The following is an 18,902-nucleotide window of genomic DNA, read 5'->3' on the forward strand; positions in this document are numbered from 1 at the left end:
CTTTTGTTTGGTGAGTATTATAAAAAGTTGTGAAATGACAACAAATATAAATTGATAACTGTAATCCAAGTGTTGTTAGTATTTAGAATGACTTCAAAGTGAAAAGAATAACTTGTAAAGTATTTACAAATTAATATTAATTATAATTTTGAACTATAGATATTAAGGTGAGCATTCACTAGTGTACTTACTGCTTGGTTTACCTTATTTATGGAATGTGATACTGTTTGATTTTATATAGATAACTTACATTACAATGGCGCAGTGTTCTTTGGAAACCGAAACAGTTGAAGAGTTGACAAATTTGCTTCTCGATTTGATTGATTTAACTAACGAAGAGAACAGAAAGAAAATATTACAATTTGTTTGTGGTCTACTCAACACTGAAGAGAAAGAAAATATTAAATTGGCGTTCAAATTGAGCCAAAAGATAAAGTCAGCTATCGATGAATCGAAGACCCACGATCCTCAGCTGCTTCAAATGTTGTTATTATGTGTGAAATCGTGGAGTCAACATATGACAAAGGATGAAAAGTCAGTGTTGAGTCTGATCTGGTCAGTAAATGCAACAAGCGAAGCACAATCACTGGCTGGTCAAAAAGTCATTCAGATATTTGAAGACTTTTTAAACGACGTCACAGTTGTTGAAATTTTTACACCAAAGCTGCATAAACAAATTGAACAGCAATTGCAGTCGAAGATGAGCAAAGAACGTTTAGTTGGAAACAATTTATTGAATAAGCTACTTGACAGTATTAAGGATCCACATGAGAGGGAACTGGTTAATTTTTCCGGACTAGACTTCATAACCTATATCACAATAATTCAGTGCCTGCAAGTAGAGACAACTGCTGTGGCGCCCAAGGACGATAAATGTGGCTTGATTTGGATGCGTCCATTGTACATCCGATTACTTTGCGAAGACAATCTATTGGTGCGACGTTGGACGCTGGAATACTTGATGCTTAATACAACATCTTCAGATCTGAGGCGTGCTAATCTACTGATTGGATTTCTTAAGGCAACCAACAAAATAGAGCTACATGATCTTGATACATACGCTCTGCCAAATCAACTAATGACCAATTTTGTGCAGAGACTTGAGTTGAAGCGTTTTCTAGTAGCATTTGTAAAAGTGTCATGGCTTGAAGTGCCTTTTGTGCGTTGGCTTTATAGTTTGGATACCAAACGAGTTCCTCAAATTACACAAAAGATTTTATATCAAATCGTTCGGCTCGTGAAGAAAATTCAAAATCAAACACTACGTCTTTGGGCTAGCGAAAAACTATTTACTCATTTTATGGTAACAAGGAAAAACTTCTAATTTAATGTCATCTATTCATTTATTCCCATTCATTTCAGAACACAATTCAAGAGTTGTCTTTGGTCGAATATTTAAAATTCAGTCTAGACGTGTACGATAAAGAAAAGGATATACCATATGTTGTGGAACGTATGTTATTGGAACAGATCAGGAAATGCAAAGACATCAGTAATCAACTTGGTCGTCTTAGTAGAGAAGGCTTTGAAAAAATTTGCAGTGGACGCGAACGTCTATTGGATTATTGGCCATATTATCAATTGTTTAAAAAACTGCAAAATGTGCCAAAATTTTGTGACGGCTTGTGGCGTCTTTCCTTTATTCTAATGCTGCACAATAAACCTGAGGTTGTGGATTTGTATCATGCTGAATATGATTTAAATATTGAGCTATTTCAAAAGTGCACAAATTTAAAAGAATTGCAAGAACATTTGCTTGAAAAATTAAACTGCAAAACCGAAGACGAAAAATTATTTCTGCTGCAAAAAAGTGTGGATATGTTTGTGGTCACCCGTATAACTGATTGGAGCAAAATCGAAGAGGTGCAATTAAGTGCATTAGAACTTATGGAGCAGGGAACAGAGAACACATTTTTGCATTTAACAGATATATTGAGCAGCCATAACCAAAAATTACAAGATGACAAAATATTTGATGAGATTTTACAAAAGTGGAATCAATATAAAGATGACTATAAAATGCAACGGTAAGTTATTCGATAACAATGCATTTAATGGAAATTTAACATTTATTTTTTTTATAGAGTTATAGCCTGTAGAATTTTTAGGTATGCAGAAACAAACCTGAATATCGATGAGAGGGTGAACCTAGTCCATGAAATCATTAAAAAATGCAAAAATAATACTGATTTTGCTACGCTTTTATACAATACTAATTCAATACCGAAATATATGGTTTTACAAAACCTCATTCGAGAAGGAGACCCAATGACAGACGAAGAACGGTAAGATCTACATTATCTTGTATTGCATTCTTTGGCTTAAAAATTTCTTTACTATTTCTATAATCTATATAAAGCATTGAATTTGCATTGGCGAAACAGTTATCATATAGTTGTTGTACAATAAGAAGAGATGCTTTCATCGAGTATGCCTATCGATGGCCGTCAGAGACTTTATATGAAATATTTAATATGTTGATACGTATTAATGTAAGCATGAATCGCAATGGTGTGATTTTAGAAAACTCTAAAGAAAATAGAGTCCAAATGCGAATATTAAGAGTCTTGTTGCACACGAATCCAAACAGCAAATTATTTTGGACAAATAAATTATGGCAGCTTTTGTTGTCCTCATCTAGTCAACCGAATAAAATCTGCTACCTATACGAGTGTTTGGTGGCCGAACAGTTACCCTTCGATGCATCGCATTTCGAACAATTACTGGAGCGAATTGAACTAATTTCCAACCTCGAATCGATTCAACAGGATTCAATAATATCAGTTCTTTACATATATTGCATGCGCAAAGTGGATCTTTTAAAAGTGGAGCATTTTCAAAGGGTCTTTGAAATGTTGCTCAATCAACAGATGAACATTTTGCAATCAGAGACTCGAGGTTTCATTCAATTGGTTCTGCACAAACTGGCCTTAAAGTGTGAGGAGAAAAAGTAATGTATTTACAACTTTGTGGACTTAACAACTTTGTGCATAATTAATTTCTTACGCTGTTTTTACTATAGAATCGTAGTTCCCATGGCCGTTGCATTAAAAACACCACCAAATATTGTATTTGAGAATAAGATAATACAGACCACCATTGAAGTGCGACTGATGCTACCTGCAATCATGCACGCCTATCCTTCCGACATTATATTACACATAATTAACGCACCAATTGACGAGTATCGAAGACCAGTCTGGGTGGATTCTTTTCCGATGCGTTTATATGATCAGTTTCGAAAAGTCTTTGCACAAAGGAGTTGCACTTCGTGATTGTATTATTATTTTTTAAGAATTTGCTACCACCAAAGAAAAAAATAAACACACATTAGCCAAACAACAAGTGTGTTTTCTTTAGGGGTCGACGAGCGACAGGATAAACAACAAATTCTCTGCGCCTGCTCCGTTGTCACAAGCAACGGCTGCCAAAACCAAATAAACACACTTGCCACCAACTGTCAGGTGGCAGATGGCAGGTGGAAGTTGCAGGTCTTTTTAGTTAGTGCCAAGACACCACAAGCACAAAATCAAAGCAAAAATAGCAATAATAAACGTGCAGAATGTGACACTTACACCGCATATGTGCGGGGCAAGGAAGAAAAAAGAAAATATTAGTGGCAACTATCGTTACATGGCAGCAGCACCTGCCTCAACCTCCACCTAAATCTCAATAGTGTGTGTGGACGAAATGGGTGGGTTGGTGGAGGAGTGGAACAGCGTCAACATTCATCATTATTTGGTCACCCTGTCGGTGTCCCACATATCAATCAAGTGTGAAAATCGAAGCGATAAATCGGATCCAGTAAACCCAGTAATCGTAGAGTCAAGTGTACAACTGGGCATATTATAGCTTCGGTCAAATTATTAGTATTCCCGGCACTGTTCTCAATAATACCAGCTAAAACTCTAAAGACTTTTGAAAACAACAAAAAAATAGGCTTTTCAATAACACACAAAATAAACGCACACAATCGCGACATAAGCGGAAGATTATTTGATATCTGAGTGACCAGAGTAGTTTGTGTAGCAAGATGACAGCGCCGCCGATCAACTCCGACGAAGATTATTACATGGATGAGTCCTTTGACGAGGAATCGCTGTCAGAGGTCGAGGAAGAGCCGGAGGAAGATGTGCAAGAGGATGAGAGCGATTCACGCAGCGACAGCGACGTCGAGGCCGAGTTTCTGCGAGGAAATGTGAGTGATACCAAAACTTTAGATCAGCCACAAGAGTTGGTTATCAAAGAGTTTAGCCTCAGCATGTCTCAATCTCAACCTCAACATCAACCTGAACCTGCTCCACAGCCTCATGCACGCCGTCACCAGATCTTTGGAAAACGCTCTGGTGGCGGCAGCGGTTTCCCCCGAGAACAATTGATGCAATATAACAGCTCTTCAGAGGATGAAGGCCAAGTGGTTATGAGAAAGACTGTGGCTGAAGTCAATCAGTACAAGGAGCCTTCGGAGCAGACCGATGATGAGACATTGTCGGATCGCACCCTGGTGCCAACCGACAATCCAGGGGACAGCGAACTGACCGAATTGGAAGAATACGATGATATGCAAATGGAAGATGAGATGGGTGAAGAGGAGGAAGTTGTGAATGATATAAACGATGAGGACGACGATGTTATGTCCGAGCACAGCAATGATGATGATGTGGAGATAGGACAATTTTTAGATGATAAAAAGCAACAAGGCGAGAAAACAAAGTCAAATCTACTCCAAAGCGATCTTGTTGATATAGTTGACTGCGACAGCGATGAGATTGGCACTTGCTCTGACGAATCTGATGAGGAAAAAGCATCACCACAAATCTCCGATGATGAAATGGAATTTATTCCCATGCCAGCATCACAAAAAAAGAAACCAATATCCAAGAATTTTCCGAATCTCAATCGCAAGCCCGTTTTGTCGACTGAGATTGAGAAAATTGTTGACACTGATGTGCCGCTTGTGGCCAATATGGAGGATGCCCTTGATGTTGACGTTGCTGAGTTGGATGGGCCAAACTGCTTGGGAATGGACCCCAATGATGCATTTAATGTTAAATTTTTGGAACAGCAAATGACTCAAATGTCCGAGATGATAATGAAAACGTTTCGTTTAAGTGGCGGCGCTGCAGACAACAATGCCTTAGAGCAGCTGGCGTTGGCCACCAAACTAATGAAAAAACAAAGCAAGAAATTGTCGGAGCTGGATGAGGAATCGGAATCCATGTCCACAATTGATTCATCCAAGACACCGACTACAGTACGCTCCGAGGTGATAACAAAACGCACTGGCAAATGTCGTTGTCCCTCACTTACCGACGACCATGAACCACAGGAAGAATATGATGAAGAGGGAGAAGCCTTTATGATGGACGAGTGTGGGCAGGGTGATGGCCTCATGCGCTATCCACATCATCAACAAGGCGAACGCATCAGTTGCCGCGTGTCTAGCGTCACGCCAACTAGCTTCAATAGTGATAACTCTGGCTATCACATTGATTTTAGACGTCCACGCTCTACCACCTCCTCGGAGAAGGTCAAGTAAGTAATAGAGTCGGGTCTGAGTATAATTTCAACAATATGTTGTTTCCCTATTGCTATTTCCAAGCTACAAGAACTTGGGGCGAAAGAGCTTCAGCTTTACAAATCCTCAGGTGCGGGAAATCGAGCGACAAAATAACATTTTATTAAAGAAAATGATGAACGTCAAGCCAACAATTAAGCCAGCCGTTAACGCGGTCAAATCCAACTCCAATTTAGCAGCAAAGGTAAGAATATTCTTGTCTGTTTTACAATTTAATAAATCTGTTCATTTGTAGAAGCAGCCCCTGCCAGCGCCGCGTTTGACAAGTGCTGCGGTTAATCGAAAGAAATACCAACGACAGATTGACTTGGACAATGATGTGCTTAAACGTAAGCTAGAGGCAGTCGGCTCACGTCGGCCTATATTTAAGTGATGCTGTTCATTGCCCAGCATTATTGTAATTTTAGAAATGTTCAAATCGAATTTAAAATAAAATTTATTGCAAGTTAATAATATAAAAATGTATATAGTTGTGTAAAATTTGTTTGCAAAATACGCATAAAATTCGACCAATTGAATTATATAAATGAGATAGTCTTTGTAAGCTAGCAACAACTTACTTGGCTTACAAAGTCACCTCATTGATCTTGGATAGAAAGTTCTCGCCCAGCGCTTTGACAGCCTTAAATGCGGCATCGCCATTCTTCTCAATAAACTCCTTCTCGTTCTTTGTTTTCGCTTTCTCTCGTTGTTCCAGTTCACGATAAATAACCTGACCAATCTGCAAAATCGTAAGTTTAATAATCGAATTTATGATGTCAAGTCTGGCACTTACATAAACATCAATTGCCGCATACATAAGCTGATTTTCATCTAGTGGTATCACATGCCACTTGCTCATTCGCACCTTTTTGCTTTTGTCCATGGCCTTTTTTGGCTATAAAGTTGGCAAGTCGTTCCAGACTCCATCTGCCGCCTGTCTCACAAACCTCATTGCACCACACACCCAAATCGACGCATTTCTCAATCAGCGGCTCGGCCGATACTTCAGGAAAATCGCGCTGCAGCTTCCGGAAGTCTCTTAAATAATTTCAGGATTAATCACGAGGCTGGCAGACATTAATGAACGGGACTTACGCTTTGATATTAACACCATGCAGCCGCACTTTGGGATGATTAATGAGCGCCATCAATGCAGCAGGGATTTTCTTCAAGTTGCTTAGCTGATAAACATAACAGCAACGCTCATCCACACATATTTGGATGACGGACGATTTACCAGGGCCAGTTTGAAATGAAAAAGGCCACTCCATATCAAAGGCCATGGGAACCACTTCCACATCGGTTTGCTTCTCCACCCATTGCCTGATTCACAAAATTAGAATGTAATTTAAATTTTTGTACTACGAGTACCCATATACAACTTACATGACTTCATCGGCTGATGCTGCGATCTCTTGACTTTCAGTGTAATACTTAATAGCACCCTTATAATTTATAAAGGGCAACTTTTCTAGAATTTCCTTCTCAGGCGACGGCGTCCCGCTCTCGGCCATTGAGCGTGTGCTGCGCGTCAAACGGCTGCTTCTTCGCTTAGGCGGGTTTTCTGACTCCTCGTTGTTTTCCTTATCTTTCTTCTAAGTTACAGTACAGAAATTGTTTATTCACTAATTTTATATTAAATGTGAAAGATTAAACTTACTATTTCAGGCGTATTTTCGTTTTTCCGTTTATTAGAAATTTTCTCAGTCGTCTTCTTGGTGGTTTTCGTCTGTTTTGGAGTTTCTTTCTTTGTAGCAATTTTCTGAGAATTGAATGAATTATTACACAAAATTTCTTAAATAATAATGTTAAACATACTTGTTCGGGCGTTTCATTGTTTTTTGCTTTTACTTTTGCGGGCATTTTAACTAAATATTTATCCATTCTTATCAATACAATTAGTTTGTTTACTGCAAATTGGCGCCAAAATATGTTTGAGATGGTAGTTTGTCGTGTTTTCTATTTAACAGAGAAACGGCAGAAACATTTTATCGATAATTGTTTGATTAGCTCAGTCGAATATCGATATATAACGTAAGCACTGCAGCTGTCAGACTCAGTAAATTATACAATTGATAATAAATTAAATACATTAAACAAAAATTGTATTTTTTAAAAAACCATTTTACTTATATATACTTTTATATTTAAAATATTTCTCTCAAAGTTTGCTGTTTGAATATTGCTTGATGTGCTGTTAATAACAGTTTAGCGCAATGTTAAGTTTACAGTGCAAAAAACATATGTTTAGTAAACTCGCAAGCGGCATTTTGATTATTTCTTGTTTTGTGACGGGCATAATTAAATAAAGTGTGCAATTATCAGTGTCAAAATGGCCACAAAAGTTGCAGCGCATTACATATCAGAGAAGATATCCAAAGTACGCTGGCTGCCAGAGAAGCTGCAGCAATCCGAACGTTTCGTTACCGGCAGCTGGGATATGAACAACAATTTCGTGCGCTTGTGGCGTCTACAGTCAAATCCATATGCTCAGAATGTTGATCACACACCACGCTGCAATGACAAAGTGTCAATAGAGGGCGACGTAACAGGCCTGGAGTTTGTTACCGATGACATTTTGGCCGTGAGCTCTGCAGACGGTAAACATGACAATGCACTAAAAGTAGCCTTATTAATCTTCTTCCTTTCCAGGACATCTCAGTCTTCTAAATGTGCAGCGAGCTGTCGAAGAAGATCAAATGCAGCGCACAGCACGCAGCGAACGCCTGCATGAATTCAAATGTAGTGGAACCAGCGCTCCTTGCACAGCGGTCGCTGTCTACGGCACCGATATAGCTACTGTAGGTGAAGACGGTTGTGTAAATGTATTAAGTGCCAACAACTTGAAGCAAGTTAAGCGTTCCATCGAAGCCGACAGTATGTCATTGCTGGCCGTGAACTTTGTCAGCCAACAACAACTGGTGACTGCCAACCGAATGGGTGTCATTCGAATGTTTGATACACGCCTCGCCAGCGAAACTCAACCGAAAATTGCTTTTATGGTTGCATGCCAAGATGCAAAGAGTTGCAATTTTGTTTCCTGCATGGCCACGCATCCCATGCAACAGCATATTCTCATTTGCGGCAGCGAAGAAGGATCAATTACCGTGTGGGACTTGCGCAATTTGGAGTATCCAGCCTCATACCTCAGTGCGCACAATAGCCCTATCACAGACATCGGATTTCACAATCAGGATCCCTCGAAGCTCTTTAGCTCTGCCGAATCTGGTGAAGTTTGGATGTGGTCCGAGAATAAAACGCACATCGATCCCAATCAACAGGATGGTAAAAGTGCTTGGCTGAGTGGCGATCGAGTGCGAGCTCTTGTTAATGTTGATGGTGTTTTGAGCAACATTCGCAAACCAATAAACTCATTCGATGTGCATGGGACTCGACTGCTCTGCGGCAGCGACTCCGAAGCCGTCTACATTGTGGATGATATTCTTTAATGTCGTAAGAAATTTTCTACATTTATTAAAAGTTATCTAAGAAAAAATAATCTCTTTTCAATGGATTGAGTTTAACCAGTTTTTTTTTTCAATCATTTCCTATTGTCTTTTAGCAGTAGAACTAATAGTTTGTTATTCATTAAATCATCAGAAGTTCTATACAGGTTGTAAACATAACTGCTATTCCTAAGATTTTATTACCATGTTGTTTGTCTGATAATTTCCAATTCATGAAAATTATCATATTTAATACTACCCCTAGTATTCCCCTTAACTATCAGGGTAATCATATATTCTTAATTTCTCCATATTATTTAAAGTTAATTTCTAATCTCGATTATAAAATCACCATTTCCTATAGTAGATATATATCAATATATCTTAAAACATTTCAAAGATATTTCTTTTGTATATTTATTTAAATTCGGTATACGCAAAATTGGCTTAAATCAAAGCACCTGACTTAAATTACATCTATAAGTACAATTATGCCTAAATATACAATGTCTTAAAGGTAGCTTTCTGGGTGCCACTATATGGTATGGTAAATAAGTAAGCGTAACCACTGAAAGTAAGTTGAGTTCATTTTATATATCGAATTTAAGCATATTAAGATGCGAGTAATATCGCCTATTTTTGCGAAATATTTCTCTAGAGTGAAAATTGGGGTTTAAAATTAACGTCATATTCTTTGTTGTATTGCCTATCTGTTTGTGTTGACTTAATGTCTATTTCGTTGGCTAATTTTGAATAGATTTATGCGTGTTTTTCAACTACCATATACAGAAATACATTTATATGTAATGTAAGTAAGAGTATTATGGTCTAATGCATAGATTTTGTATGCATGTGATGTGAATAATAAATACAAAATGATTAATGATAAGCATAAGTACACTATATATACAATTTGGCACATGGGCCTCAATTAGTTTCGATTAGTTTAGATTTTGTTTTAAGTTTTACGTTGATTTCAATTCGAATTTGAGCATTTACAATAGCATTTCATTTCATAAATTTCTTGAATTAAATCTCCACTTTCAAGTGTCTGTGTCCGCTTCTTGGCTGTTAGTAGAAACGCTCGAACTTGGGTGGCTTGTTGAGTGCGCAGAAATAATACCCTGAATAGTTTTGTGTAGCGCCGGGTGGAGTGTAGTCGCTGATGCTGTAATTGCCATAGTCATAGTTGGGCATATGGGCGTGGTGATGCATGTGGTGCGGTAGTGGATGCGGATGTGCCAACGGATGTGGATGTGGATGCGAGTGCGGGTGCGGATGCGGGGGATGATAATGCTGAAAACCGCCTGCACTACGCGGCTTTTGTCATGTAATGAGACTGCTGCCACCCCCGCCAATGCCATTGCCACCATTGCTGCCACTGCCGCCGTTGCCGCTGCCGTTGCTGCCATTGGCATTGTTGCCGTGTACGCGCATGTGCCGATTGAGATTGCCCGACTGCGAGAATCTATGCGAAGCATTAGAGAAGTTGTTAAGTTTATTTGTTGTTCCAGGCAATATTCCAGCACAGACTAAACGAAACTTACCTGAGCAGGCAGAGCTTGCACTGATAGGGCTTCTCGCCGCTGTGGATGCGCAGATGTTTGGTCAGCGTAGAGCTGTCGGAGAAGGACTTCTTGCAGGAGGAGCAGCGATATGGACGCTCGCCGGAATGGGTTCGCATGTGCGTGGTGACGCTGGAACTTTGCGAGAAACGTCTATCACAAATAGGACAGCGAAACGGCTTCTGTCCCGTATGTGTGCGTACGTGCGCCGTCAAATTGGCGGCCTGTGAGAAGCTTTTGTTGCAATCCGGACAGCGATACGGCCGCTCTCCCGAATGGGTGCGTAGATGCGTCTTCAATGTGCTGGGCCTCGCATATGTTTTGCCACACAGCCGGCACAAGTTCGGTTTCATATCGCCGCCAGCGCTGCCCTCACCATCCCCATCCGCATCGCCATCGCCATCATCGATGCTATCCTCCTCATCATCGAAGGCAGACAGACCCAAACTCAAAGCGGTGGCCTGATAACTGGGACTCTTATGGGGCGGCGTATAACTCTGGCCGGCGCCTGTAGCTGATCCAGTGTAATAACCCAACGCTGCTGCTGTGTTGGACACAGGTGGCGATGGCGACTCCTTGTCCGCTAGTGTGGGAAGTGCGCTCAACGCTGCTGTTGGTGCCGGCGCTCGAAAATCAGCCGTAAACGAATAGGTCGCGGATGCAGGATAGTGTGTGGGACTCAGCAGTGGAGGGTAGAGCACATTAACCGCCGCTGAGGAGCTGTTGGGTGGTGTCCAGTTCATTTGGGAGCACTGCATGGGCACAGCACTGCCGTCGGCTCCATAGCCATGATGCATGGTCATATTCATGCTGACATTGACACTCATGCTGGGATACATGGGCGGTCCTGTGGCAGCTGCATTCGCAGCAGCCTCATAGTAGCAGGCGCTGCCTGCACCAGAGCCGCCATTGCCGCCAGTGGCGCCATTTGTGGTGGAGCTGTTGTGGTGGCTGCTGTGATTGTGGAGCCCGTTACCACCGTGCGATGCCTGGGTCAGTGCCTGTTGCATGTGCTGCGACTGCAGCTGATGTCCTGACTGCGTTGACTGGGAGTGTGAATGGGAGTGCTGCTGCTGTTGCTGCTGACTGCCGTTGGGGGAGATGAGCATCTGGTGCGGATGCACGGTGTAGGAGAGCGAAGCCTGATGTGGATTGCTGGCGAAATTGTACGAAGCACCGCAGGGCGAGAACGGAAAGAGGCTGGGCAAGGGATCAATGTCCAGCGGTGGCAAGCCGGGAAACGTGGAGGCCATCTCGTCGGTACTCCAGTAGCTGCTGCCGTTGCCAACACCAAGCGAGGAACCGTTGTTGGTGACACTGCCAGCACCCGAGAGATTACTTGTGGGCGGTGTGGTATTGATTTGATTGCCCAGCACTCCAATTGTGGGATCGAAGCAGCCGCCGCAATCAAAATCGCTGCTGGTGAGTGAGGAGATGGGCAGGGCGGTGTTGCCTTGGCAGGATAAACAGCCGACGCAGGATGCAGCACACTCTTGCTGCAACCAAACCGAAATCAAAATGCAAAAATATTCACTTTACTCAAATGTTCACAGCACGATTTAAGGCGACAAGTTAATTTCGAAGCGAACAATTTACCTGCGGACTGTCCAACGCCAGGCCGAATAATGGATTATTGGGCACATAGCCCGTTTCTGGTTCCACAGGACCTCCGTTTGAGACATCGCACGATATGTACATAGCTCCACCCTCTTGATCTTCCAGGGAATCTGTGCGCAGGTGTGCCAAAAAATCAGTTAAAACATTGTAACACTGGCAGCATCATAAGCGTATCTTTCAGATACATAATTTTCACAGCGTTCTCAAAGAGTTGCAACCACTGTGCGTCGCACGAAACTCCGCCCCTAAACACACAGACGCAAACACAGCGAAAGCAGAGCGAACGCGACGCCATTTGCTTTCCTCTCGCTGCTGCTTTTGCACACAGCGTATGTTTTTGGGGCGAGTTTTTCACACAATCAACATTTCCCAGCTTGGAAAATCAGAAAATTAAACATACCCAGAATTATGTTCAAGAGTTTGGAACTTTTATATAACAATCCCATGACATGACTCCAGCTGGTTTCGGCGATTTATTTCTTGTTTTTCTACGTTTCATTTTGCTGCCTCAATTGAGATTTCCAGCTGTAAATTCACAATTTAAATATTTTAAAGTATTATTATTTATATTTAATTTAAGTTCATAAAATAAATTTTTACTTTTGGATATGAATTAATGATACCATTAAGGAAAATGGTTTAGCTTTGCTGTTTTTCTTGTTCAGCAATATATTACATATATATAAATATATTAAAATTGATGAATGTAATATAATTATTCCTTTTTATGTCAAATTATAAAATTAACCTATTCAAAGTTTTTGTATTATTCAAAATTTAACTTTGAATATATTTTATTTAAATATATTAATATTTAAATGCAATATATTTAGAGTTGAATTTAACTTTAATTAATAATTGCTGTACTTTTGTATTTATTTTATATACAAAATAAATAACAGTAAAAATTATAAGAAAAAATACACATGTGAAGGATTTCAATATACAAATTTGATTTCAATTGATGCAATGAATGAACGTCGTATTCATTTTTATTTGGCGTATTTAATGTAATAAAACCACCGCAGCAAAGCATATAAATCTAAATATCACTAATTTAAAGTTATTCATTTGATCTTCACGATTTTTCCAATTATTTATAACGTAAAATAAATATTTTTTTTTTAGAATTTATAAAACTTAATTGGAAATTTTTCACTATGCCATATTTAGTTTAACCGCAAAAGAAATAGCTAAAATAAAATTGAATTAGTTTTAAATGTTGCGATTTTTCAAGTTAATCGCACATAACACTTTATATATTAAGAAGTCCTTTCATTGAATTTATAGACATAGCTATAGTTACAAATATTAAAGTCTTACGAGATAGTAAACTTGCATTAGATCACACTTTTTGTTCATTTAATTTGTTCACCTTATTGAATATTTATTTCTCATGATCAGCACACTGCGATGATTAAATAAAATTCCAACGTAGATCGCTCTAAGAGCTCTTAAATGTCACTGATTTAAATTTATTTATCTATATTTTGTTTTGTTTTTTTTTTTTTGTTTCTTTAGCTTTAATTAATTTTGTATAGATGTTCTGTTGAGGGTTTTGCTATGTAGAACCGTTGCGTTGTAGAATTTCAGTTAATGCGGAAGGCAAAGAATCGACTTTCGGCGACGAGCATAAGACGGCAACTAATTGTCAGTTGCAGTTCGATGTCTCTCGACCGATATTGGCGACGGGGCCGTCAGCGCGGTAGCAGCAACAGCAGCAGCAAAGCGACAACCACAGAAAAAATGCTCACTTAATTATAAACAAGCGACAAAAGGGCGCAAAAGACAACGAAAAGCAAACGCACAACCTCACACTCACACTTACACTTACACTTCGAGCAGATACAATGACACAAAGTGCCCAACTAAGTACATGGCATACGAGTACAATCACACATGAAGAGACCCTTACAGCGAGTGTTGCTGTTCCTGTTGTTGTTGTTGTTGTTGATGACACCCCCTCCCGACAGCAACCACCGCAGCGACAGAGGCAACCAACCAATGCGCTCTTGCCGCCGTCTCCGGTATGCCGGCTTTTGCGGCGACAACTAACCCAACCCCCAACCCTCCGACCAGCACACGTTGTATGTGCCATCCAACTCAGCTCATTCATACGTAGCAAACGGCAGCAACGTCGCCGTCAGAGCAGCAGCAGCAGCAGTTTTTCAGTAGTTTTTATTTGTCACCCAATATCTTTACAGCTCGACACCAGATACCACCGAGCCGAACTCAGCCAGGTCGAGCCATGCCAGGCCAGGCCGGACTGTGACCATTGATCGTCTTCTGCTTCTGCTGCTGCTGCTTTTGCTTCCTTCGTTCCATTCTTTTGTGGTTAAACATGTTTTGCTTAGCCACCGCCTCATCCTTCCTTGACTCCGCTGAAGCGACAGTCCATCAGCCAGTGAAACGCATTCACTCAGACACATGCAAAGTTGCCTCAGCCTACTATAGCAACAACCCTCTGCTTTCGTTCAATTGTATCTTGTATCTTTACTAGTTCGTAGTTCTCATTTCTAGCGCAGTTGCCTCAACCAATGACAGTTGTCTATTGATCGAACGATCGATCGATCGTTGCTCTTTTGCATAGTTACAACAATCCGACGACAATTGTGAATTATTTTTATTTTTTGCGACATTTGATAGTTTGCTTTGTGGTTGTGTTTAGTTGTTACTGAACAACACAAAAAAAAAGAAGCAAATTATGAAACATTATTATTTTCACAGCAGCTTGTCTAGTCTTAGCAACAGCTTGACAACTTAGATACATTTTTTTTCTAAGTACTTGTAGTTACCGCTTGTCAAAATTCACACGCATCGCACTTGGCCCAAAAATGTGCAAATTAATTGGATCAGCTAAGTGTAAAGGCTTTCAGTGATTGCTGCCTAACTCTCGCTCTCGCTCTGGCTGCCGATATCATTTTACCATATTGGTGGGAATAATGTTGGCCCAGTGGAATACAATAACGTCGTGTGTGTTAAAAGTTTCGGGCCACATAATCAGAGTCGAACCAAGTCTGGGATTGGGATCATAACCAGTTTTGCTTGGTCTTTTTTTATGTTGATTTATTCACGCAGCTCAATGGCGATCAGTTTCATGTTGGTAACTTGTTCCAGGACATGAGCCATGTTTTGCTGCCGATTGTCACATCACATTAGGCTCACAACAATAACAACAGAAAAAAAATATGAAGAGGCTGCTGCTATCAATAACAATATTGGTTTATTTACGATGATTAGAGACGATCTCTTCAGTGTGCTGCAAGTGTGCTCAGGTGTCAGCTGTGTTGCCTAGGAATCTGTGCCTGTCAATTACGAATAACCACAAACACACTATTTTAAATTGTTGCCGTTGCTGGGACTTAATGGTTACATAAGTAAACAATAATTCAGTACAACCCTTAGGAAATTGTTGTACCTGTTATCACACCAGCTCATCAGCAGTCTGATGAACACTATCAATTGCCCTGCACGTGATTTTATTTACCCTCGAGCTTAACATAATCATGCCCGTATTTATTCAAAGTATTTACTCTGGTCCAGATCCTGATTTTGTTTTGGCCACAATGGACGGGCAGCAAACTCAGTCAGGCATTCGGTATTTTCATTCTGTATTTCTGTATTCAGTTCGCAGTTCTGTATTCTGAGTTCTGTTCTTGCTGTGTCGATTGTGTGTTGTGTGTATGGACGAGGCTTCAAAAATCAATGAAATACTTTTCGGGTGGCACTCTTAGGGCTTCACAAGCTTGGCTACACTTTGCTTTTATGTTGGTAGTCAAGTCATTCGACTTGTTAATATCGCTAGATGTCAGTAAATATCAATATAAGACTCGCATTAAAGATACTCGAAGGGAAAGGGGAGAACAAACAAATCAACCAATGGACAGTTAGTCCAATTATGTTTAACACTTTCCGAAGAATTGGCAATTCTCATATTCAAAGTTTACGTATTTAATTAGCAAACTCATAAGCTCGATAGAATAAAGTGTAGCACAAATGATGCTTTAATTTGTTTGTGCAACATATGGAAACGTATCCTATATTCTTAGCAGGACTTTAATTCTGTTTTTTGCGCAGTAGTTTTAAAAATAATTTATATACATAATTCCATAGACAGTATTTGAGGAACAACTGTTCCTTTTGCGGGTTGAAGGTGTCAGTCCTTGCTGCCCACATCAGACGTCAGTTGAGTTGGGGAAAAGTATCGATGACCAATTGACAGTCACAGCCGGAGTTACCATTGATGACAGCTGTACGATGTGCCAGGAATGTGGTCGACTCATAGTTGAACTTCTTAATAAAAACCTAAGCCTGCTTATTAAATACGCGAGGGAACATGTGACTTGGGCAATGCGACAATTTAAAACAGGACGAGCTGTGTCGACTCCCCCGAAAAACGAATTGAATTACATTTGGAACTGGGCCTACGAAATATGTTTTTGGATACTACGAAAGCGAGTACACATGAGTGAAGCGCGCCAAATTGAATTTGTAAGATGATACTTTCGAGAACACCACAAGTACTGCAGGAGGAGGCAAGCGGCAAGGGTTCATTGTGGCATGTCCCTTATCAATGGGTAGACTTCCTCAACGCACTGTCAGCCACTCACTCGCATAAGCCAATGTACCAATAAAACGCATTCAACTGTCTTCCCGCAGTCTGCTACTGTTTTACTTTGTTGTCTCATTTTTTATGTTATTACAGAATCACTTCCGCAAACAAATGCGTCAAAGATCGGGATATGACAATTTCTCACAGCCCACCAGCGGGGTGGCAAATGCACTGAAGAGGGTGATGATGATGATGACTATTATACATTGCCAATTATCTAAGTGGCCACGTTTCTTTATCTGCGGCTGCAATTTGGCAAACCGCAAATGATTATCCTGTAAGCCTTTGGATAAATATTATATTTCAATTATAGTTGTTAACATATTATTAGCCAGCAATCATTTATCGCTCTCGTCATCATTGGCGCCAGGCCAATGCACTACCGGAACGAGAAGTCACGTGTCAACCAGTCGCCGATAATAATCGGTCTCAAACACAACCGCAGAGGGGTGCCATCGAGAGACAACGAGATGCGCTCGCAATTTTATCAGATTAAGGACCCTCAGCAGCAGCAACAAAGCTCTCAGTGTCCCCTGAGTTGTGCATATCCTTCGTGTGCTTACTCGTCCTTTCCCTTCAGCGCGCCCTCAACAGGTGACAAATGAACGAACATTGTGTGAGAATCTTTTTTTTTTTTTGGCTACCAGTTTGAGATTCTGCTTTTGACCGGGCCATATCAAATTTCCTATTGGCGCTGTGATTTGTCGATTTTATTAATTCTCATGAACTGAAATTGAAACGCCTCCCGTAGGAAATCACGGTCAACCGGTTGATGACTTTTAAACAACGCGCCAACGGAATGCCACCAAGAACTAGTTCTTACTGAAGTCTAGAACGAACAACTATTTTAGCTAAACAGAAATACTAAGCTAAAATACTAGTTACAGCTGTTATTAACATAGAAACTCTTTTTATAGTAGTAAAATGTTAAATATATGTATTCAATAACAATAAAATATTTATTATTTAATTCAACGAATCAGTTAATTATAATACTAAATAAAAATTAAAAACTAATAAACTTTGCAAACCAATTTTGTTTTAATTTCCTTTACATTTTCAGAAAATAACGTATATCTCAGTCAAATTTTGTCTGAAGCTTTCAAGTCCTGGGTCAAAAGAAATTTATTAATGAGAACTACTGTCCTATTCAGGATAAAGCAGGCCATCTACGGACGAGCATGTTCGCGAATATGTTGTGCTCGACGAAATTTTTCTCGTGGATGGTAGCGTTCGTCGTCAAATTTCGTGTTCGTCAAAATGTTCGCATGAGATTAAAATTATTCTATTTTGTCTGTGTTTGCACGAACATGTTCGCCAATGGATGGCAACGTTTGCACGAACATCATTTGCGCAATCGTTTTGTAGAGAGCATGTATTTGCAAAAAATGTTTTCATTTTTGTCTGCAAAATCTTATTATATTATTATATTTCAATTATTATGCGCCCAAGGCTCTGGGGAGAAAATTCCTGTTAAAAATTTCAGGTCTTCATAACTCCTTACTAAATTTAATAGTTTTCATATATGTCGTTATCCGTTGACAACTGCTTGAAAATTTGCGACAAATTGTTCGCGAACATGTTGGCCCTAGTTGGTGGGCAAATGAAAACTACTATTCGCAAACATGCTCGCCTGTGGATGGCCTGCTTAATTCAAATCGTTCGTGAAGCTCGTAGGTTTCATTGGAATTTGAGATTTTCACAAGTTTTATTCCAAATCTTGTATTTTTATTAACTCCTAAGAGTATGCAACAAACTTGTGGGGACAAAATAACTTACCTATGCATTCCATGGCCATGGAAAGCTTCGACCAAATTATTGCTTCTAATATGCTGAAAATATTTTACATCTCGCACTATAGTTTCTGTAAAAAATATGTGGATTCATTTTGTAATACAAAAGGATTGAATTTGAACACTTACGACTCGCTACGCTCAATGAAAAACCTTCCATCAATGGATTTAAGTTTTGCCCCCACAATCCACCGATTTATCTACCGCCTTGAGCAGAAATGCTGCCTCTAAATTGAAAATAGGTATAAAGCTGAGTATCATCATAATTGTCAGGTTTAGTTTAGCTAAGTCTAGATAGATAGTCACTAA

At 39.9% G+C, this 18,902-nt stretch overlaps 5 protein-coding genes across 5 annotated transcripts; 3 read left to right on the forward strand and 2 right to left on the reverse strand.

The window, feature by feature from the left end:
- Window positions 1–112: 112 nt before the first annotated feature.
- LOC133839504 (uncharacterized) lies at window positions 113–4,003 on the forward strand. Its single transcript, XM_062271095.1, has 5 exons — window positions 113–1,303; window positions 1,363–2,027; window positions 2,085–2,285; window positions 2,360–2,950; window positions 3,023–4,003. The coding sequence occupies exons 1-5, from the start codon at window positions 257–259 to the stop codon at window positions 3,273–3,275; spliced, it is 2,757 nt and encodes a 918-aa protein (XP_062127079.1). The 5' UTR covers window positions 113–256; the 3' UTR covers window positions 3,276–4,003.
- Window positions 3,866–6,043, forward strand: LOC133839507 (protein hemingway). The gene is made up of 4 exons (XM_062271100.1): window positions 3,866–4,198; window positions 4,307–5,535; window positions 5,603–5,762; window positions 5,814–6,043. The coding sequence occupies exons 1-4, from the start codon at window positions 4,034–4,036 to the stop codon at window positions 5,949–5,951; spliced, it is 1,692 nt and encodes a 563-aa protein (XP_062127084.1). The 5' UTR covers window positions 3,866–4,033; the 3' UTR covers window positions 5,952–6,043.
- LOC133839510 (3'-5' exonuclease) lies at window positions 5,997–7,517 on the reverse strand. The gene is given in 7 exon segments (XM_062271103.1): window positions 5,997–6,299; window positions 6,354–6,452; window positions 6,454–6,598; window positions 6,656–6,883; window positions 6,947–7,152; window positions 7,221–7,322; window positions 7,379–7,517. Coding segments are annotated over 7 exon segments (1,002 nt in total). The 5' UTR covers window positions 7,445–7,517; the 3' UTR covers window positions 5,997–6,143.
- A 265-nt stretch (window positions 7,518–7,782) lies between these two features.
- LOC133839509 (nucleoporin Nup43) lies at window positions 7,783–9,059 on the forward strand. Its single transcript, XM_062271102.1, has 2 exons — window positions 7,783–8,160; window positions 8,213–9,059. The coding sequence occupies exons 1-2, from the start codon at window positions 7,893–7,895 to the stop codon at window positions 9,007–9,009; spliced, it is 1,065 nt and encodes a 354-aa protein (XP_062127086.1). The 5' UTR covers window positions 7,783–7,892; the 3' UTR covers window positions 9,010–9,059.
- Window positions 9,060–9,407: 348 nt separating this feature from the next.
- Window positions 9,408–13,841, reverse strand: LOC133839506 (protein glass). The gene is made up of 5 exons (XM_062271099.1): window positions 13,564–13,841; window positions 12,589–12,713; window positions 12,168–12,298; window positions 10,554–12,067; window positions 9,408–10,474 (listed from the first exon to the last, which is right to left on the reverse strand). The coding sequence occupies exons 2-5, from the start codon at window positions 12,632–12,634 to the stop codon at window positions 10,333–10,335; spliced, it is 1,833 nt and encodes a 610-aa protein (XP_062127083.1). The 5' UTR covers window positions 12,635–12,713; window positions 13,564–13,841; the 3' UTR covers window positions 9,408–10,332.
- Between the last annotated feature and the right edge of the window lie 5,061 nt (window positions 13,842–18,902).

Source organism: Drosophila sulfurigaster, chromosome 2R (assembly GCF_023558435.1).
Source record: "Drosophila sulfurigaster albostrigata strain 15112-1811.04 chromosome 2R, ASM2355843v2, whole genome shotgun sequence".
Classification (NCBI taxonomy): Eukaryota; Metazoa; Arthropoda; class Insecta; order Diptera; family Drosophilidae; genus Drosophila; species Drosophila sulfurigaster.